This window comes from Sclerotinia sclerotiorum, genomic scaffold (genome assembly GCF_000146945.2).
Source record: "Sclerotinia sclerotiorum 1980 UF-70 scaffold_20 genomic scaffold, whole genome shotgun sequence".
Lineage (NCBI taxonomy): Eukaryota > Fungi > Ascomycota > Leotiomycetes > Helotiales > Sclerotiniaceae > Sclerotinia > Sclerotinia sclerotiorum.
The window spans coordinates 189,102-211,118 of NW_001820816.1; the positions used below are offsets into that span (position 1 = coordinate 189,102).

The 22,017-nt window shown below is 38.9% G+C and overlaps 7 protein-coding genes across 7 annotated transcripts; 2 read left to right on the plus strand and 5 right to left on the minus strand.

The window, feature by feature from the left end:
- Positions 1–258: 258 nt before the first annotated feature.
- SS1G_11792 (hypothetical protein) lies at positions 259–2,253 on the minus strand (the record flags this gene model as incomplete). Its single annotated transcript, XM_001586713.1, has 4 exons — positions 259–333; positions 569–764; positions 1,030–1,052; positions 1,549–2,253. The coding sequence occupies 4 exons, from the start codon at positions 2,251–2,253 to the stop codon at positions 259–261; spliced, it is 999 nt and encodes a 332-aa protein (XP_001586763.1).
- A 1,226-nt stretch (positions 2,254–3,479) lies between these two features.
- SS1G_11793 (predicted protein) lies at positions 3,480–3,865 on the plus strand (the record flags this gene model as incomplete). Its single annotated transcript, XM_001586714.1, has 3 exons — positions 3,480–3,486; positions 3,529–3,565; positions 3,661–3,865. The coding sequence occupies 3 exons, from the start codon at positions 3,480–3,482 to the stop codon at positions 3,863–3,865; spliced, it is 249 nt and encodes an 82-aa protein (XP_001586764.1).
- An 880-nt stretch (positions 3,866–4,745) lies between these two features.
- On the minus strand, positions 4,746–5,272 carry SS1G_11794 (predicted protein; the record flags this gene model as incomplete). Its single annotated transcript, XM_001586715.1, has 2 exons — positions 4,746–4,973; positions 5,129–5,272. The coding sequence occupies 2 exons, from the start codon at positions 5,270–5,272 to the stop codon at positions 4,746–4,748; spliced, it is 372 nt and encodes a 123-aa protein (XP_001586765.1).
- A 346-nt stretch (positions 5,273–5,618) lies between these two features.
- SS1G_11795 (predicted protein) lies at positions 5,619–6,454 on the minus strand (the record flags this gene model as incomplete). The annotated part of the gene is made up of 3 exons (XM_001586716.1): positions 5,619–5,756; positions 6,035–6,092; positions 6,420–6,454. The coding sequence occupies 3 exons, from the start codon at positions 6,452–6,454 to the stop codon at positions 5,619–5,621; spliced, it is 231 nt and encodes a 76-aa protein (XP_001586766.1).
- Positions 6,455–8,622: 2,168 nt separating this feature from the next.
- On the plus strand, positions 8,623–8,942 carry SS1G_11796 (predicted protein; the record flags this gene model as incomplete). The annotated part of the gene is made up of 2 exons (XM_001586717.1): positions 8,623–8,630; positions 8,855–8,942. The coding sequence occupies 2 exons, from the start codon at positions 8,623–8,625 to the stop codon at positions 8,940–8,942; spliced, it is 96 nt and encodes a 31-aa protein (XP_001586767.1).
- Positions 8,943–15,097: 6,155 nt separating this feature from the next.
- On the minus strand, positions 15,098–19,079 carry SS1G_11797 (hypothetical protein; the record flags this gene model as incomplete). Its single annotated transcript, XM_001586718.1, has 4 exons — positions 15,098–15,571; positions 15,688–16,530; positions 16,598–17,128; positions 17,283–19,079. The coding sequence occupies 4 exons, from the start codon at positions 19,077–19,079 to the stop codon at positions 15,098–15,100; spliced, it is 3,645 nt and encodes a 1,214-aa protein (XP_001586768.1).
- A 1,520-nt stretch (positions 19,080–20,599) lies between these two features.
- On the minus strand, positions 20,600–21,948 carry SS1G_11798 (hypothetical protein; the record flags this gene model as incomplete). The annotated part of the gene is made up of 2 exons (XM_001586719.1): positions 20,600–20,949; positions 21,090–21,948. 2 exons carry the CDS (start codon positions 21,946–21,948, stop codon positions 20,600–20,602), a joined length of 1,209 nt encoding a protein of 402 aa, XP_001586769.1.
- Between the last annotated feature and the right edge of the window lie 69 nt (positions 21,949–22,017).

Sequence of the window (22,017 nt, forward strand, 5' to 3'; positions counted from 1 at the left end):
ATAAAATCATTGTAACGCGATATATAGCCACTGACCACCAACGCGGACGTCCTTCTTTTGGCATAGACGTCACAAGACGGATAACTTGTCCACAATGAAAAAGAGCTTCAGCTGGATTGTATATACACCTTTTGTAACGTTGAGAAAGCTCGAAGCTTGTGCCATCAAAATCCTCCTTTCGTGCTAGGCGCTCAATGTCTGGGAATAGTGTCACCGCATTCAAGCTTATAAGATGGTAGAGCACGAGATTGGCGCGAGTTATTTGACAATTTGGGTCGTTTTTGGCATTGAGTTCGCACAGGTCATACCATTTTTGGAGTAATGATTGAGCTTCTTGAAGGCGTAGTAGGTTAGATGCCTTTGTAACAGTTCTAGTTCCTTGCCGGGAGCTATAAACTTCCGACTGAAAACTTAAGGCTTGGTGCAGATGGCATAATGAGCTATGAAGCGGATGCAGAAGGAGCTTCAGTTGTAATGGGGACAATTGCCCGTGTCTCCGTTCGATATTATCGGACAACATGTCACGAAACAGTCCACAAAGTGAAGGCCCTGCAGGTGGTGTACCAACCGGATTTGGATGTAACAACCAATCATTACCGATATATGTTTGTTGGATAATTTTCGACCATTCGTTTGCATCTTTAGCAAGCCATAAACACTCTAACCCAGGCATTGGGGTTTCAAGCTCTGTGATTGACATAATCGGCGCGGTGTCGTGAAATAAGCTAAGCTCCTGATCAACCATAACCCAATTGTAAACCAGCCTAAAGCCATTGTTAGCGTTCGTGTAATTTATCCTATGGAAAGTAGCATGGGACTCTGTTGCGTTGCGTTAAATTAGATATTGGGAACGGGAGTCTTGCCTGCTTTTCTTTTCCCTCTGAAGCCAGACTGTCCACTGTTCATGTGGATTCAAAGCTTCGTGGAAAGAGGGAGTCACTGGTATTTGAGGTTCTAGCATTCCTGCATGCTTGAGCATCTAGATCAAAAATTAACATAGGATAAATTATTGATTGTAGTAAAACTTACCGCAAGATACATCCCTCGTTGTGCTATAGCTAGATTCATGTGAGAAGCATCCCCGCCCCAAGCGCCGAGTATTGTGAAAAGCAGCGCACACTTAAATACCACGGGGTCGGCCGATAAGTCGACATTTTTTTCAATCACCTTGAAAAGGGATATACGACAAGCCTCGGTCAGCCCCGCGGTCAAACATCTCGCCTCGGCTGTTGGAAGAGCCGATGCACCATGGGCTATCATCAACAAGAGAAGCAGAGTTGAAGTTTGATTGTTCAGCATTAGTTCATTTGGATCAAGGCTTCCACCATTTATCAGAGTATAGTAGGGAGCTAAGCTGCGAACGTGACTTCGCAGAAAATATTCCAACACGTTTGACGGGGGTAAGACGAGAAAATTGAATCCTCCGTCAGGACTTGTATAATTTGAAGATTTTGGCCAGCACTTCAACCCTCCTCGATGCGTTTCAAGAGCTGTATGAAGGAAGCTTTGGGTGATAGCAATTATCCGATCCCTGGTACTCGCACTCACAGGCATGACTGATATCCCATTCCCATACTGAAGCTCAGCTGGCTCCACATCGTGATCTAATGACTTCCATGTGGCATCGTGCTTCGAATGTTGTTCCAAATTCTCGAGATATGCTATGGCTGTTCGTGTTGAAGGCCCTGGGATTAGTCGAGGATTGCATCGTGCAAGAGGCCAGGCTGATTCCGCAGCTACAAGGAGCTCAAAGTCCACGACACTGTTGTCTGTGAGGATAGGAACTGCAATATCGACCATTTTAGCTTGGCGATTAGCATCAGACTGAGAAGAAATACTAGCACTCTTGGTATGCGACATTGCTGGAGATGGATGCAGTGACCCAGAGAACATTGGATCTGAATTTGAGGAGGTCTCACTTGATTCTAGGAAACCAGCTGTTACTAGACTTCCGGATAATTCAGATCCCATCGAGTACATATCAAGATCTAGGGGATAGTGACTCCATGTCATGAGATCTTGGTAATTGATATTTCCATTGATCGTATCTGTGTTGCCGAACATCGAGTGTTCCATTCCTCCAAGAGTTTCCCCTGGGGAAGGTCCGAAGCCATCAACTGTGAATTTTAGATCTTGTACAGGATATCCGGTCTTTCCCGGTGCTACTCCCGTAAACTGCGGATCTACAGGAGTCTCTTTGGGACTGATTTTAGCCTCCGTTAATGGCTCTTTTGGTGCTGTGTCCTGGTCCATCGGGTCATGCGGTGGCTCTTGAATTTGTGGTGTCTTTTTGTGCGAGCTTGACGCCCGATTTGCAGCTTTTGACGAACGTCGGGCATATCTGCTTGCGCATGGTAGATTTTTCTCAGCGCATCTCGAGCAGGGGACTCTTTTATCACAGCCGGTCTTCGCACTAGCGCAATTGATACATGCGATAGGTGTTCGACCATTGACTGTTGGAACACCACCAGGTAATGGTTCCATCGGGTCTTTTGCTTCATGATATGTGGAGTGGTGTCTTTGTAGAAGATCTCTGGGGATCAAAAAGTTAGTGGATCTCGAGTATGAGCACAACGACAGTACGGAATTGTGAATACCTTCTGGGAAAGGATAGCTGACACAAGGTACACCTATGCGGCTTTACATTTGTATCTATAAGAGGGGAACTATCTCAGTAAACCATTCTTATATAATGAGCACCCCGAGATTCATTGTTACTTACGACTCGGTATATGTCTCTCTAGATGTTCTTTCCGAGTAAAACTCTTTCCGCAATATGTGCAAAAAATCATATTATCCATTTAACACTGGCGGCAGTTTTCTTTCCTTTTATCGTAGTAGCTTCTTCCATTGAGGGGGGATCTGATATGGATTTGAATAGTTGAAAGCTGTGAATTCTGAAGCATATCTTGTTGTCAGCGGCTGATAAATTTATGCTTGACCGAGTGCTAAAAGACTCGCAGGCAGTCCTATGGGTAAGGCTTAGATTCGACAAACATTTAGTAATGATAAGAATAGGTTACCATGACATTTTCAAAAACGAACCTAATATCTTATGCACGGTCAGACCACAGAAATTCATTGTGGCAGGGGTTCAGAGGCACCCGATCTCTAATTCGCCGACTAAGGCAATGTCGTATTAGCCATGCAGTGGCTTCGTGGTAATCGTGAAGCAGTTATTTAATATTGGAATTGAGGCTGGCCCAATGATACTAATGCTGTTGACATGAAGGATGTTGAGATGTCCTTGTGTATAGATGCTCTGGAAAGCGGTACAGGGACTAGGCCATCTCGTGAGATCTGATGGAGGGGTCCAATCCCAGCCGGAAAGCCACCGCTTGCAGCTTGGTTGATAGCTGAGCTTGGGTTTTTTACGTTGGAGGTGGTGTCCTCAAAATCGATAAACAAACTGCAGGAACCCATTTCCACGACTCGAAGAAGTAGTAATATTTTCGTGAAGATGGCTAATTTGTACAAACATGTGTCGTAACCTCGACAGACGAGCAGCTAACCAGGTTTAAACCACAGGTATCATTGCATGCAGAATCCTTGTTGAAGCTTTCTTGTATGATTCCAAATCAGCTTTTCTTGGATGTAATGAACCCCACGTGTATCTAGATATGCATTTGAGGCGGCATGTTAATTAAAATTTGTTTGTAGTATGATCATGCAAGATTCCGTTGCAGAAAAAACGAAGTCTGCTGTGATAAGTAGCACAAACATCAGAAGCAGGACACTGCCCCTTCAGGAAGATCGCAGTGGGATTAGGGCGTGGGACAATGAGAGTACCGACGGGAATGTGATCAAGCCGTTAGAGGTGAAGATTGAAGGAACGAAGTCCACAGGAATAGACGAAAAGAAGTAATCTGCTAGCGTCGCTTAGACAAATCGGGTGCTATCATTCGACACCAAACAAGGTTACATTGAAATTAACCAGGAATGGTAAGCCCAAATTTGGGGATAAGGTACGTGTAGGGATTAAATAATAGATAAACAGATATGGGTACACACAGGGTATTGCACGTCATAGACTTACAGCTTGATGGCAAATAGCAATTCGAGAAGCGTATAGGATACTTAGCCTTCATTTGTACTTGGGCCAGCCAAATGAGTGCAAGGAAACGATAATATCACCCACTAACCCTATCTTTTACTCCGAAAACGTTTTGGGGATGTATTTGGCGTCTTCTCTACCCGAGCGACCTCTTTTATGGTTTAAGCTCGCAGATATACATGTAAAGGCCCACAAAGGTGGTGCGACCACACCTTAATTAATTTCCTTGTCCGGCTCCCTAATCAAGAGCGTGAAACCTTGGCAGATATCTTGACTAAAATGGGAGATCTTAGGAAGTATTTAGTTCCGAGAGAGTGCCACTCAGTACCGAAACATTGTAAACTAGTTCGTATTCAAAGAATGCTAAGTCGAGATCATCTGAAAGTTTTACTTCGACAGGAACCCGAAGGTTTGAACCCTGTTCAGACTAAACCCCACCATTCGTGTCCACTACTGTTTACCTCGGGCCATGACGATAGATCCCGTAGTCAAAGTTTATTCAACCCTGGATACTCTACTAGCGGATATTTTGAGAATTACACCTCTCTATCCATGAAATAACAAATAGAACCTTCTTAAAAACACTGGATAAATCAGCTGTACACTCACGCACCTTTCAACCTCTATCTAAGAGCAAGGCTATGAGCAATTCCTGTAGCCCGTGATACACTGACTGTCATTAGATCGTGAGCTAGCTCAAGGTGTTGACGTATAATTGTAACTTGAACTCATCTATATTGGTAGTGGTGGTAATTCTTATTTTTCGGTGGTATAAACCTGCAGGCTTTGCACAGTGGCATCTGAAAAGCCGGTAAACATCGAACGCTGCCAGTCCCTGCCCCATAGGTAACGTGAAGAGTTTTACAAAAATGGAAAGTGCCATCCGGTCGAAGTCACGAGTGTCCTTAGACGGTTTAATCTGTTTGGTTAGATGAGATCATGAGCTCTATGATGCTAATACAAACAGTTCCTATTGTCCTACCTGTCTAACAGTAACTTATTGTTTATGTGTTTTCGACCTTACTAATCTTGCAGCCAGATTTTCTAATGCTCAAACTACCTTTATCTCTATACATCTTTTCCCGCCGGATATATTGCGCTAGACTTCCGGGAGCCACCAGTAATATCGTCCTCAGAACAGCTCATCCCAAGGTTCAAGGATGCGCCTAAATCAGCCAGAAGATATGTAACCTTCTCGGCTCGCCGTAAAACTTCCATTTTCGGATAGCTGGAAAATTTTGTGTTTTATCCCAGCTCCTCAAGTACCCCTCCGGTATGGCAGGATTTTTATGTTTTATTTTTCATAGGTTGATTTATCTTAAAGTGTCTAGAGTTGTGGGGCCTAGTATGTCAGCCCTACGCTTGTCATATCCCCATGAGATGCCACATCGTAAAGATTTTTCCGATAATAATGATCCACTAATCAGGGAACCCCCACTATTAAAGAATAGCGTCAAAACTTTGAGTATATGACTAGCGGAAATTGAACTCCCTCAGATTAACTCCGTGATAACAAAAACTTGCAAAATTTCAGCGTGAAAACCGGCACATACACACCGAACAGTCACCCCGAACTCGCGGAGCAGGGTAGTGTTACCATAAGCTCAATGATATACGGGACAATACGAGGTGCAAGTGCTTCAGCATCAGCATGCTCACTCGTAGCTCCACGTATCAATTCATATGCAGTATCAGCATGAACCTGAAGATATTAATAGTTTCATCACTGATCAGCTTTGAGCCCTAGATAAAGCGGGAAGTGGTCCAAGTTTGCGACTTACAAATCATGATATAATGCTGTTAGCGGTAATAAATCACATGACATCAGCACCCTGACAAAAGAAAATTGTGGCACATACGGCGGCGCTAAGCCTGGGGACAGCTAGTGCTGAGAAGTATAAGTACAAGGATAATACACATATATACATCATATTATACGGCCGCGGAAGGTAATAGCCGAGACTTAACGCCGTTCCGTACGTTACCGTTTATATGCATCTTATCATGGGCAAAGTATGTCTGTTGAAGAACTAGGAAACTATATTCCAGTCAGATAGCATCTATTCATGCTCTAAATCACCATGGATTGTTTTTTTTTTTTTCAGGATTTTGTTAGATATTCCTTGCCCAGCTCGTATTGTAACAACGTTTCCGAGCTCGAGATGGAGCTTGATAGCAATATAGAAGCTACAACATATTGAAGATGCAAGCCTTGATTCATGTTCCCGCTTTACAGAATTATGCAAGTAATCTAGCAAAGGAAAACATGTGACGACCTATAGCAAAGATCTTTGTACCATTCTCTGCAGCCACATTATGTCATTGCAAGAGAAAGTATGCCCATTACTAATACATGTGCTCATACTGTGCTCGTAAACGGCCACGAGATTGCCATGCCATATATTTGAGATCGCGCAATTCACCATGAGCAGATAGCCAGAACAGTTGGAAGCCATGCAGAAACTCCAGTGCACAATGCTGCTGTGCGTCCACGGGGTACTTGACCACCAAATCTTTAGTGGAAATGACCAGGTATACCCACAACCACTTCCGTGGATCTTTGCTCGGCTATATTGGTACTGCCTCAAGAGTAAACAATCTGCAATAAGTCAAATTGGATAAGGAGAACGTCATAAGATGTCGCAGATTTTACAGAGACTGCCGAAGTGACCCCGAAACTCATAAGCTATTCGTCCATGACTTTTTGAGCGGCTCCGATGCTCTACATCTGCAACTTTACAATAGCTAAAATGCCTAGAGATAAGATAAAGCCTAGGCGCTGCAGCCTGGCCACTATGTAAGCACAGGAGAGAGGCCCCACGCCCATAGGTTTCTACAAGTGTATCTCGACACAGATCGACGTATCCCCGCATCGTTGCCAAGGGTAGCTGCAGCATATTGACAAGCTTATCAAGAGATTGAGGCGAAAAGGCTACCTCAAGCTGTCAACTCAACGCACTCCTATCTTTCTGTGTGTTCTCGCTGGGACTAGCCTCTGTTGCTAGTTAGTGAAACTCACTCGTTATCACAATCTGTCACTTCTAAGAATAAGGATGAATTAATCACTGCCAGTAAGAACGCAATTTCTGAAAAGTATGCTGTGATTGATAAGCTATAAACATCCCGCCATGATGAAACACTGATAAGCGACCTTGCATCATCTAACCCCATACTTGGCAGTTTAATGTTCCCGTCTCAAGTCACCGACATAGCCACACTCTAGATCATGACCGGGGCACGTTTTATTGGTTCCGACCCCTGAATTTGAATAAGACTTCGGAATTATGATGGTATTGAACATAGTATGAACTCCCAGGTCCTCGGAACCGGTTTTGTGTACTGATTACTTGCATTGAAGGTTCCTAAGAGAGTGAGCAAATGAGCTGCTGAGATTCCTCCTAGGATTGAGACGGAACGACAAAGTTATTAACGCCTTAGCAATGCATTTTTGGTGTCAAGAAGTGGTCATTCGCCCGTCAGCAGGGTATTTAGTGATCCTAGCTGCTATGAACAATAAAGAGCTTTTGAATTGCCAATCTAGCTGCTACACTAAAACCATATGTATCATTGGATTATTCCTTAATAATTCAAACTTATCAAATATTGGAACCCACTTTGTTCTGCGTTTCTACACTAATGAACACTCTATTCTCCAGTGTATTATCCTGAACAGTGCATCTCATCTCACCTCATCACCAGCGCAGACCTCCAATCATCGGCCCGCTAAAACCTAGAACTCAACGTCATAACCGCATCTCGTGTTCTAGATTTCAGACCCCAAAATTAGACGAGATATATGGGTTTGGGAAAACACAGTAAGAATACCAGGAGCCCAGGAATATAGCAGCCTACAAATCTAAAGGAGGTGAGATTCCGTGAGTTAGTATTAATACTTTTTATGAAGAAATCACATAGTCAGCAAACCTTTGCGCCAACATCTTGGACTGTGGGGAGCCAAGTGAGAGGCTGAGATGTAAATTTAATCTCTATCAGGCTCCCTTGTCAAGAAAAAGTGAAGAATCGAAGTTAATCCCCAGAAAGTTATGAGCAAGTATCATATATATGAAGAGGCTGTGGGTGAGATGCCAAGGGCCAAAATATCGAAACGAACGGATCAGATAAATAAAGCATCCAGGGCTCGATATTAAGACTTTGCACGATCAGTGAAGTAGAGTCAAATTCTGCCGTGTTGAAAAGCGGAGAGAGCAAATCATATCAATACCGTTAGAGTCAAACACGATAAAGACCTTCACATTCGATGATCCACGTTGAAAAGCAGGGATAGCATCCATACTGGAGGTCATTATTCATTCCGCACGATCAATTATATAGTGCCATTTATTGGAATGGGAGTCTTGCATTATGCTAGCAAGACAATCAGGGTATGCACTAATCAACACAAAACACCCGTTCTTCAGTACATATCCATATACTCCTGTCTCTCTATAGTGCCGGAAGTTTGCAGTAAAGATCCCCGAATGCAGTTCCTGCTTGATTAAGCTTGAGAACAACAATACGTGAAAATCCTTGTTCATGGGAGCATCTATATCATTGGTATGTGAATCACTATGGCCAAGTTAATCACTATTCATCACAACCCGCCTCAACCTTCTAACCGCACAATATTTCCTACCAGTATTGACCCCGTCGCCAATATTTTACGCGAGATACACATTAATCCTCGCTATCTCATTCTTCACCCTATCCCGGTGCCTAATTTCTTGGTTTCGTGACTTCCAAATATCCATCTCCTGCCATGACCAAGACAACCTGAGACTAACCAAGATATACTCGAAATAGCTCCCCGACCTTGTTCAACGCCGACGAGAAACCAGGCATCGCATCATCTACGTCAAGAACTACTAAGAGGGAACAACTGTGCCCCTAAGTGGCATTATATGAATAACAACAACAAGAGCGAGGATGGATACACTTACCGAGCTGACCAATCCAACCTCAATCTTTTAATCTCGCCGATCTGACCAACCGCCAGTCGACAAGAAATCAACAACTAGAACAACAACTAGAACAAAGATCAGCGCAAACCCAACACCGACAGCACAAGCACATCTCCTCGTCGCTCGTCTCATCCTATTCCACTGACATCCATCTGGATTCGGCACTTCACGTAAAGTAGAACATAACTACGTGTAAAGCGTAATCACATCGGCCTAGCCGCAGCACTGTTCACATTATTTTAAAGAAAACTTGCTTCAATCGATAATTATAGATAGATTCTTGTAAAATGTTAAAATGATGAATGATCTATATTCTCCTCAATGTATCAAATAATTATAGATCTATTTCATTCCCAAAATAGTATTTGAAATATTTATAATAATCACATGAGTTGCGTTAATTACTACGAAACATAAAGTGAGCTATATTATCACATTTTATATGATTACGATTTTGTCAAGCCTAAACGTACTAATCATCTTTCCTCGCCTTTGCTTTCTAAATATTATTAGATTTTAGTTCAGCTAAGCTAGCTGATTAATAAGCCACCACATATCCCCATCTACCCACGACTCCTCTATATTACACACAGAAAATAAAGATTATTAATAGATGAAGAACATTTTCAAATTAACTTTTAAGTATCTCAAATCAATGTATTCACAGACTACCTAGTCCAGTTAATTTTATAATTTTATATTATTATTTCAAATTTTAAAGAATATTCGAATTAATCAATATTAGAAATATACAAATTTGATATAATTAAAACTTTATAAAACCATGATCTTCTATAAATAGAAAAAATATACATATTTTTTATACTCTTTTTAAAAGGCTTAAATATCTCAATTTTATTATATCAACTCCGGTGTGACGGAAATCCCTGCTTTCCTCCCACCCTTATTATATAAGAAACTTCAGGTACATTAACCATGTCCACACATGATACGATTACTCGAGATTAGTATGCGATTTAGGTGACCTGAGGATCAGATCCGGACAAGTACTAGGTATCAATGGTTATCGGTAAAGTAAGATCATTGGAGGAATAAATATAACTTCTTTTTGCCTAGCTATTGCGGCTAGGCCATTCATTTGTGTATATATAGAGTAGCTATCCCCATCTACAAGTGCTCTTCACCTATAGATTCTAAGTTAAATACAATTGCTGATCTATAAACGCTCTTTTGGACATATTCAGACGAACTATATTATACAAATCCAACAGATTTCTAAACACATTATTAACTCCAAACTTACATTATTATCTCTTTAAGTATATATTTGATTAATCATCTAATCTATACAGAAAACCTAAAAATCTATATTACTTTTATTTAATATCCTATTTCATACTTTGTATTATATACAAATTACAATTACTAAATAATTAAACTAAACCTTAATTATATTATTTTAAACTTTAAATATCCTTCTACTTCTATTTCTACTTCTAACCTTATCATATTATCATATACATTATACCCCCACCAATTCAACTCACTACAAACCCTAAACCTCTAATCCTCTAATCCTATACAAACCTACCCTCTCAAATCAATTTATTAGCTTAGCAAGATAAGATAACAAGATAAGATGTAATAAGATATGATAAGATGATATAAAATAAAAAGTAATAGAAGTAAAGAAGTAAAGAAATAAAGAAATGGGATTGTAGAATACATCTAAGCCTATATAGTATGAGATATAAGATATAAGATGAAATTTATAGATTCATTTGTTCAATAGAAATTAAGATTATATTATATCTAATATAGTTTTTTTATTATTATATAGATTACTTTTCCCTCAATTTGTATTTTCAAATTCATATTATTCAACAACTACTAAATCAATTAATTAAAACTATTAAGAATCTAATAATTTAGGATCTATTATTTTATTAGAATAAGTTCTTAAATTATGATCAGTTCTTTTATATTTACTACAATATCAATTAGTAAATAATTCCCTATTAGAATTTCCTCTATTTTGATATTTATTATATCGAATTTGAATATCCACTTTTTTTTATAATATTATATTTATAGTTTCTTGTCTAATAAATACTCCTTCTTGATATAATTAAGTTTTTTTAATATATCGATATTTATTTAATATTATTAAAAGATTAGGTGAAAGAGGCCTCTATATTGACTATATTACTACATCTGTAGGCATATTAATCTCCTCTTGGTATCCTTGGAGGGGACCAATATGCCTGCTTATGGTTCGTCTAATCTAGCCTGTTTAGGTAACCGTATTACTAATCACGACACGTGATTAGTACCGGTAACTTCTATTCCTTTTAACATTATATATGTAAAGTTACTATTATATTCAAATCATTTAATTCAATCACTTGATATTGAATATTTTAATATATTTAAACATTCATATAATTCTCAAATTGAGCAGTTTATTAAAATATATATTAATTATATCATTAAAATTGAATTCTTTATAGCCTTTAAAACTATACATCTACAATTCGATTACAATTCAGAATATGAAAATTGGTTTTCGAGTAATAAGATTAATATTATTCGATTCTTAAGTTGTACTCTTTAAATTAGATATTCAAATTTACATACCTATCCCTCCATTTATCAATTTAGAATCTGCCAACTCTTGGATCTTTTAAATATCTCACAATCCAATTGAAGCTTTTTTATAATCAACTTTGGTAAAATCTCAAATGGCTTATTGTCAATCAAGCTCTTCTATATCTATATTTGAGATTGTATTAGCTTTAGTTAAAAATACAAAGAGATTAGTATATAAGAATATATTTTTAAATATAGAGAATCGTATACTTCGAAAGATAAATAAGATATTTGTTAAAAGGAATAGAAGTTACCGGTACTAATCACGTGTCGTGATTAGTAATACGGTTACCTAAACAGGCTAGATTAGACGAACCATAAGCAGGCATATTGGTCCCCTCCGAGGATACCAAAAGGAGATTAATATGCCTACAGATGTAGTAATATAATCAATATAGAGGCCTCTTTCACCCAATCTTTTAATAATATTAAATAAATATCGATATATTAAAAAAACTTAATTATATCAAGAAGGAGTATTTATTAGACAGGAAACTATAAATATAATATTATAAAAAAAAGTGGATATTCAAATTCGATATAATAAATATCAAAATAGAAGAAATTCTAATAAGGAATCATTTATTAATCGATACTATAGTAAATATAAAAGGATTGATCACAATTTAAGAACTTGTTTTAATAAAATAATAGATCCTAAATTATTAGATTCTTAATAGTTTTAATTAATTGATTTAGTAATTATTAAATAATATGAATTTGAAAATATAAATTGAGGGAAAAATAATCTATATAATGATAAAAAAACTATATTAGATATAATATAATCTTAATTTCTATCGAATAAATGAATCTATAAATTTCATCTTATATCTTATATCTTATACTATATAGGCTTAGATGTATTCTACAATCTCATTTCTTTACTTCTTTACTTCTTTACTTCTATTACTTTTTATCTTATATCATTTTATTATATCTCATTACATCTTATCTCGTTATCTTATCCTGCTAAACTGATAAATTGATTTGAGAGGGTAGGTTCGTATAGGATTAGAGGATTAGAGGTTTAGGGTTTATAATAAATTGAATTAGTGAGGGTATAATGTATATGATAATATGATAAGGTTAGAAGTAGAAGTAAAAGTAGAAGGATATTTAAAGTTTAAAATGATATAATTGAGGTTTAGTTTAATTATTTAGTAATTGTAATTTATATATGATACAAAGTATGAAATAGGATATTAGATAAAAGTAATGTAGATTTTTAGGTTTTCTATATAGATTAGATGATTAATCAAGTATATATTTAAAAGGATAATAATATAAGTTTAAAGTTAATAGTATATTTAGAAATCTGTTGGATTTGTATAATATAGTTCGTCTGAATATGTCCAAAAGAGCGTTTATAGATCAGCAATTGTATTTAACTTAGAATCTATAGGTGAAGAGCACTTGTAGATGGGGATAGCTACTCTATATATACACAAATGAATGGCCTAGCCACAATAGCTAAGCAAAAAGAAGTCATATTTATTCCTTCAATGATCTTACTTTACCGATAACCATTGATACCTAGTACTTGTCCGGATCTGATCCTCAGGTCACCTAAATCGCATACTAATCTCGAGTAATCGTATCATGTGTGGACATGGTTAATGTACCTGAGGTTTCTTATATAATAAAGGTGGGAGGAAAGCAGGGATTTCCGTCACAATACTAATATTTGATATTTGCTCTTTCTTCGATGAATTATATATTTATCAAAATGCTTTATTCAATCTAAACCTATCTCATTATTCGTTTATTTGTTATTAATAAATTTAATAATCCAATTTGCAGAAAGATCGGTCTTGATATATCAATTGGAGAAATGGACTTGTCCTTGAACTATCAGAAACAGAGGTATAGTTTCATTTACTCCATTGCCATATATGATCGTTATCGTCTACTCTCGATTATCTGATTGTATTATCTTACTTTTATTATATCGTTCAACATTAGTAACAATTATACTAAGATTTATAATTCCTATTATAAAACCTGTTTCGTCAAAATTATAAAAATCACAATCTTAGATATTATATTTTACTTATATATTCGATATCAATCGAAACCACTCTTTAATAAGTTTGGAATCCTTATAAAAAGCTTTTTGAAAATCATAAATATAATTAAAATACATCTTTAATTCTATATAATATTTTACAAATCGATAAGCCCAAAGCTTTCCAACTTTCTTCGCATCTCGCGATTCAAGAATATGATTCGTTATATCTTTTACACCTTTGAATTTAAATGAAAACCCTCTTTTATCTATATCGATTATATATTGAATAAATATCTTCTCTCTTAATTTTATAATATTATGAATTTTATATCGATATTCTATACAAGAGATGAAACCATCCATTTTATACTGAATTGTTATACATAGGATATTATATAGTTTCGCAGCCTTTTGGATGCTTAATTTTTTTTATCTTTCTTAATAGCTTGGATAGCTAAAAGTATCCGACTTTCTTTATTATTCAATTCCATAATAGATTATTAATAAATCGCGTATTGAAGTTGGAGGTGCAAATTGAGAGAAAAGTGGCCCATATGATGATAAACTACGTTACAGTATTTATAGTATAATATAATAATAACAATATAATAATCAATTCCCCAAAAGACCAACTACATACATACTTCATAATCACACACTCTACAAAACAATCCAAAACAATCCAAAAAAAAAGCCAATATCCCCAAATATCCCCCCCCCCCCCCAAAAAAATTATCCCTCTACATTCCAATATCCTATATCAAGACTCAAGACCTTAGTATTGATACCCCACCTACCTAGCTAGATATTATAAGATTAAAGTAAAACATAGAACAAAGACATTCGTTTTTGGAGACTACTCATTTACTTATACTTTTACTTTTACTTTGTAAGCTTAAGATTAAGATCGTAGTAATTACCTAGTCTATTTTATCTTATCTTTCCAGTATTATTAGCTGATTATTAAAAAAGAGGAGGGTGGTAGGGGGGGAGAAGTAAAGACTGAGGGGGAATGTGTGAGGAAGAAGAGGATGAAGAAATATTCTTAATTTTATCCTCATCCCCCCTAGCTCAAAATCATCCCAAAACTCATCTCCATCCCCTTCTAACAAACCTCCCTCCCCTCCCATTCCCCATTTATCAACCCAATCTTTTCTTCACTCAAATTATAAAATATACAAAGAAAAGTCCACTTTTCCACCTTTTCCTCATTACTCACCAAAATAATTTATTTAGATAAATACAACACTATAATGACTTCACGAAACTCAAAGATTAGATAGACATTGAATTCATTAATTATTATCATCTAACAAATGTTGTCTTCTCTATCACATCAAAACTATTCTGTATTATCAGGAATAAAATAACCTCACCTGATATAACTTTTTAAAGCCCAGGAAATATTAATCCCAATCCCCCAATCCCCAAATTCATCTTCCATTCATTCCATTCCAATCCATCTCACACCCTCCCATCATCACCATCTACATCACCATCACCACAAACATCACCATTTCTATTCTCCCTCTCCCTCTCCCCCTTCCTCCCACCCTTCCCAAAACCCCCCCAATGCATCCTCATCCCCTTCAACAACACATACGCAAGAACTCTATAAACCAGCGTACAAATCCCCAAAGCCACAATATTCCACAAAGGATCCGTATTCAAATTATACAGATCCAAAGCCTCGATTCCCGAACTAATCGGACAATTACCATTTGGCATTTTTTGCGCATCTGTGCATGTGAATTTAATGTTTCTCAATGTATAGGGTGCAAGATTTCGGATAGAATAGCGAATGGGAGAGAGATAGTTTACGCCTTGAAGAAAGCTGGGCATGTTGATTGAAAGGATACCGGACATGACTTGAGCGATGGAGAGGAAAACGCTAGTAAGGTTTACGGCGAAGCCGGTGTGGGAGAAGAGGGTATTAAACTGAAGATGTTAGTGATTCGTTAAAAATTAAAGGGCGAGAAAACAGAAAATAGACATACCATAATACCTAGACTCTCTCCACAATTAACAATACAAAAGCAATTAAAAAAACACACAAAGAAAACCTGCGCATTTCTAGGCAGTCCAGCAGCCAAATCCGTTAATATGGCAAAAATTAACGATGTTAAAATCTCAAAGGGTATTTCAAGCGTAGTATACTGAGCGAAGAATGCTTCGACACTATAAATGCCATCATCATTTTCTCGATAGAACACATCCTTTTCATTAGGATAAACCGCAACGTTTTGCAACATACCAACGAAATAAAATGCGCAAAACTCTTGGATAAATCCAAATCGATTTTGTACAGAATAATAATCGTGTTTCAAAGGTGCGAAGAACAAAGTGAGAATTATGGCGAGACCCAAGACTTGCATGATTCTAGCCATAAGCAAGTTAGGCTGTCGACGAAAGTTTATAGAAGCTCTATGGACGAGAAGTGGATATGCAGAAAGAAAGCCAGATGTTTTGCGGACAAGGGAACCAAGTTCTGCAGGAGTAGATATGGTAGTTGGAACAAGAGCTTTTCTAAAATTCCCAGATGACCAAGAACTAATCAAATCCCTCACTCTGGACCGAGTGGCCTCTTCCCGACTTGACTTTTGTAGATCAACGGTAATTAGATCAAGTGCAAAATCAGCTGGATTTGTTGTTGTAGGGCATGGATGGCCTAGCATCTCAAAGTAAGAAATCATGTCAGATCCTTTACCTGCATAGACTGGAGACCCGCCACGTGCCAACAAAAGTACACTTCCAAAATGTTTAAAAGTGTCTGAACGAGATTGATGTATTGTGAGAATCAAAGTTCGCCCTTCTTGTGCAAGACCTTGAAGCACCTCCATGATTGATGAAGCGGTAAATGCATCCAAACCAGAAGTTGGCTCATCCAGGAGAAGTACCTATGATGAGTGTTAGATGATATACAACTGGAAGTAGTGAAGGAATAGATTGACTTCTTAGACCTACCCTTGGATCGGTCAAAATCTGAACTGCGATAGTCACTCTACGCTTTTCACCTCCTGATATACCTTTAATAAGATCAGATCCAATAAGGTTATCTGCACAATCCTTTAGGCCCATCTTTAGAAGGACATCCTCAGCACGTCTAATTTTTTGCTCCTTAGTCATAAATGATGGAAGCCGTAGTCCAGCAGCAAAATGAAGCGTTTCCCTAACCGTCAAGGAAGGAAGTAGTGCATCATCATCTTGACAGACATAACAACAAACAGATCGTATGACAGAGGCTGACGGCACTGAACCGTTGAAAGTCATATCTCCTGTTTTTCGATAATTTGTTCCGATGGAATTACGCAGTCTCAATGCCATCGCATTGAGAAGAGATGTTTTGCCACTTCCCGATGGTCCCATGATGACATTTAAAACTCCAGCTTGGAATGTTGCCGTGACTGGATTCAAGATGGGTTTGATGGGTTTCTTTTTTCCAAGCGAGTTTCGCTTCTTTAGATCTAGTGCAAATCTATTAAGGCTAATATCAACCTGTAATAATTATTAGTTGCAGTCCACCGTGAAAAGACACACAGATATGGTGAAATGCAATCTGTCCTCCACCGTCGTATTATTGTACAATTTTAACGACGGAGCTGGCCATCTATCATATTACAGGAAAAGGGATAATAAAATATCAACTCACAGTTCTAACCTCCGCCGCAGATCTCACTGTCATCTTTTCCTTTCCTGCAGAGAAGTCCGCATCTGATCCTCTTGCTCTTGCAATTGTCATTTCAACCTTTATGAATCGTAAACCAATGCCCGCAAGGACGTAGAACATGATCGAATAACAGAGTAGAAAAATGATTGGCCTGACAATCCAGTTGTCAGGAAATCCCAAAGAATCTATGATAAATGTGCCTGTGTATTCTACGCATTGTGGATTTGACTCTCCACCTTCATAAGGACAATCATAGAATTGGCCCACAAATTCATTCGAACAGAAAGCACCAAATGCGTAGAAAACGTATGCTGTCCATTTCAGCCAGCGCACATATACCGGTATTGTGTTACTTTGGATGAAGTAACCACAGGCAAAGCTCTGAACCGTGTAACCCATATTTGCAATAAGAGATGCACCAGGAAAATTTCTTGACGCTGCTACGCACGTCATGGCAAAAGTAACCGCAATGTATTGACAAAGCAACACGATGGCAAAAAAGGTGAGGAAAGTCGAACCATCCGATCTGAAACCTGCCATCCAGTAGAAAATAACTGAGTAGATCAGTGGAACGGGAAAGTCTTCAGTAAAGAGCCTTGCAATCCTTCTACTTAGTAAAAACGGAATAACATCTACCACATTCTCGTTATTCTCGCGATCAAAAAGTTGTATATCAATGGTCAGACGATATGTTTCAAACAAAAGCATGAGATACCCTTGTAACGCGGCGGCATTATAAAGCGCTCCCTGGCGACTGCGAATACCAGAAAGATCTTCTCGCAGGTTTAAAAACACCCAACCGCTCATGATACCTAATCCGATTGCTTCTATAAGAGATCCAAACATGCCCATGGGGTCTCGATAGGTTGTGACAAAGGTTCGAGAGGTTAGCACGCGAGTCTGCTGGATGAAAGGAGAGTGCCGAGTCCACTTTTTTGATGCAAGATCGTGAGTATTGGGTGCCTCAGCAAATGAACCCTTTTCATTATCTCGGGAGAACTTTCTCTTGTTTTCCTCTGCCCAAGCAAGTTTCAAACTCTCAACTCTTGCGGAGGAAACTGCCTCGAGTTCAGGCGAGCGATTGTCAATAGCTGCCATGTCAATCAAGAACTCTGCAGGGTTAACAAATGGCGGTAGCTCCATTCCGATTTCTTTGAACCAAGGCAAGCAATCGGCAGCTTTTCCAGAATATACCGGACTACCTTTTGTTAAGATTACCAGGCCGTCAAACATTCCCCATATTTCTGATCTGGGCTGGTGGATGGTGGTAACAACCGTGCGGCCTCTTTTGACCAAACCTTTAAGAGTTCTGACTAGTTGAAATGCACTAGTAGCATCAAGTCCAGTGGTAGGTTCGTCCAGAAATAAGATACTTGGATTACTTAATAACTGTACGCCAATGCTGGTTCTTCTCTTCTCACCACCTGAACATCCCTTGTGTTGGGTACTTCCAATTCTTGTGTCGGCGCATTCTTTCAAACCAAGCTCTAAAATTACCTCCTCCACAACCTTCCTTCTCTCGTCTTCAGTCGTTGGCGGTGGCAATCGTAGATCCGCAGCATATCGTAGTGTTTCTCGAACTGTCAAAGACGGTAGTAAAACGTCTTGTTGCATGACATACGCACTACGAACACTATTCACACCTTTCATGCCATTGAATGTTGTCGTACCACCTATTGTCAATCGTCCACTTATCATCCGCTCAGCCATTGTGTTTAGCATAGTTGTCTTTCCCGAACCGCTGCCCCCGATAATAGCAGTAAGTGTTCCGACAGGCATTGAGGCAGATACTGAGTGTAGAATTCGTTTCGTGGTGGATGTGGCGACTCCATTTTGGGCACTTTTTCGTGGTATCAATCTTTCTATTGAGAATGCTGAAGGGGAAATGTCGACGCTGACGGAGAGATCTCGTATTTGAACATCCACTGGTTCCACCGCAGATAAAGAGAATGTATTGCTCTGGGTAGTACTGATAACTTGGAGGTCTGCCGTGACATTCTTATTTGATGGTGATAAATCTAGCGGTTGCGATCGAATGGACAATGATGATTTGCCCACTGTTTCCTTAGCATCGCTTTCAATCTGCGACTCCATATTTTGAGCCCTTTCTTACTGTCTCAACATCTATCTCTATTTTTGCGTTACTGATCTCTAATCGTAGGGTACTGAAGTTGATTTGAGGTTCCGAATTCTTCCCCGCTGTCAAGAGTCTTATTGTAGGTATAGGCTAATAGTAATCTCACCAACAATATTTAAATTTTCGAGTCGCGTGTAGCATTGTTGCTTAGATGCGAAAGATGAAATGAGATATGCTTAGACATGTATTTGGGTTGAATAGAAATCCTTCAGGACTGACATTGACATTACCCATGCGGATTGGCCATTTCCATTTCCATTCCCATTGAATTTGTTTCGAGCTTCTTGATACTCGCATCGTTCGTTTCTTCCATGCACCGTGATCTTTTGCGGGGTTCTTTAGCGTACCTCGGTTGCGAAGCGATGACTGTTTGCAGTAATTCGAAGCGATGAAACGCCTATCAAACCCTGTAGTGGAGAGATAACGCACTATAAAAAAACGGTGAAGCTGTACTCCATGCTCCGTACAACAAACAGTAGAACGTTGTCTGTCGCACACACCACACCATCCCTATGTGGGTAAAAAGTGCTGCCAGAAACATTCACTAGGTAAGCTTCTAGTGAGCCTCATAATGATAATGGACGTTCTTTGAACTTTATTCGTGGGTTGAGAATTAAGTATACCGCGGCATCTGCATATCCTATGTTCGGGGTCGTTTGTCCCGCATTTACGTCACGCTCAGAGTTTGAAATAACTTCAAGAACATGTCTATCATCCACAGAATCTGAGGTCCCTCGCAAAATTCGCTTGTTATGTAGATAGATATTCAAACCAACAGATTTCCTGCGGTCATCAATTCTTTGGTCATGCAAAATCAAATCAGATCATAGTATATTCATCTCAAGGCGGGGGATTAGTGTATCCAGTAGCTTATACTCCTAGGGCCCGCATAGTATGTATTGTCTCTTGCGTTTAGCCGTTTCCATGTATAAGATATAGGTTACATATATAATTTTATTTCATTTTACTATGTGTGTAAAAGCCATCTATATTCTGCTTACCATATACTGTACAAATCCGTTCAAATAGCGCCATCCATCCCGTCCCTATCATATCTCACATTTTCCCAGAAGTCCAAGTATAAAGCCGGGCATTATTATCATCTAGCTCTTCCTCCTTCCCTGTTCCTCACCTGCGCCCCATCCCCCTCCCCAACTTCATCCTACAAACATTTTATACCCCTAAAAAACGGATTCTGCAATAACCTCTCATCACCCCCCACCAACCTCCTCAACACCTCAATCTTCTCCTCCTTACCCATCTCCCCATTCTTATCAATTTCCGCCTTCCACTTTTTCAACACCTCCTTCAACAATCTACTACCCTCCTCTACATCCTCCTTTGCAAACTCCTGAGAACTAGGATCACCATAATCTACATCCACCTTCGTACTCGTACCGAAATCTTCTAATTCTTCTGCCTTTCTCCTAGCCATATTAATTACTTTCTTCGGGAATTTGACCAATTCCGCAACATGAATACCGAAACTCTGATCACAGATTCCTTCTTCGACTTTATAGAGAAGGGTGACTTCTCTTTTATTTTCTGAGAGGACTGTTCCGTATCGATATGCGCGACGACGTGTAAATTTTTGACTTGGGGAAAAGTATCCGCCAGCGCTGTTAATTCGTGGAAATGCGTGGCGAACATACTAAATGCCCCTATTTCCTTAACGATATATTCCGAGATAGCCCATGCGAGACCAAAACCATCATATGTACTAGTTCCTCTACCCAATTCATCGATGATGATGAGGGATTCCGAAGTTGCCGATTTGAGGATATTAGCCGTTTCTAACATTTCTGCCATGAAGGTTGATACACCTTTAAGTTGTGAATCTGATGCTCCCACTCGTGCTAATATGCAATCGAAGATTGTAAGTTCTGCTTCTGAGCAAGGAACGAAACAACCGATTTGAGCCATCAGTGCTATAACACCGATTTGTCGAATATAAGTAGACTTGCCTCCCATGTTCGGTCCGGTGATTATTAGGAAAGAGGATTCATCACGAACGAGAGAGACATCGTTGGTGATGAATTGAACATCATCTTGCATTTCCATACAAGGATGACGAGCTTCTTTAAGGATTGTGGAACCTGTACCACGAGGATGCATTTTAGGACGGACATAAGAAGTAGGGGCGTGAGCGGAAGTGTGAGCTAGAGAGACGATGACGTCGAGGTGGGCGAGGATAGAGGCGAGTGTTTCAATGACTGGACAATAGGAAGCAGCTACAGCGACAACTTCATGCACCAGACTGGTTTGAGTGCGGTTATAGTTTTCTGAGAGCTGGTCGAATTCGCGGCGGAGGGAAAGGAGTTTCGAAGTAGTAAAAAATACACCACTTTTGAGAGTTTGACATTCTTGGTATTTGCTCTTGTTTCGAATGCAAGAGGCTTCGGTTCGTGTAAGTCGCATGCACCAGCCATGAATTTTGTTGTTCTCTAGGAAGATTTTCTTCTCGATTTCCTGACCGAGATCTTTGGCCACAACACGAAACTCCTGATCCATCTCGTACTTAAGTTTGTCTAGCTTCCGCCCAACTGATTCTGAGACTATCGTCGAATTCAGGCTTGATAA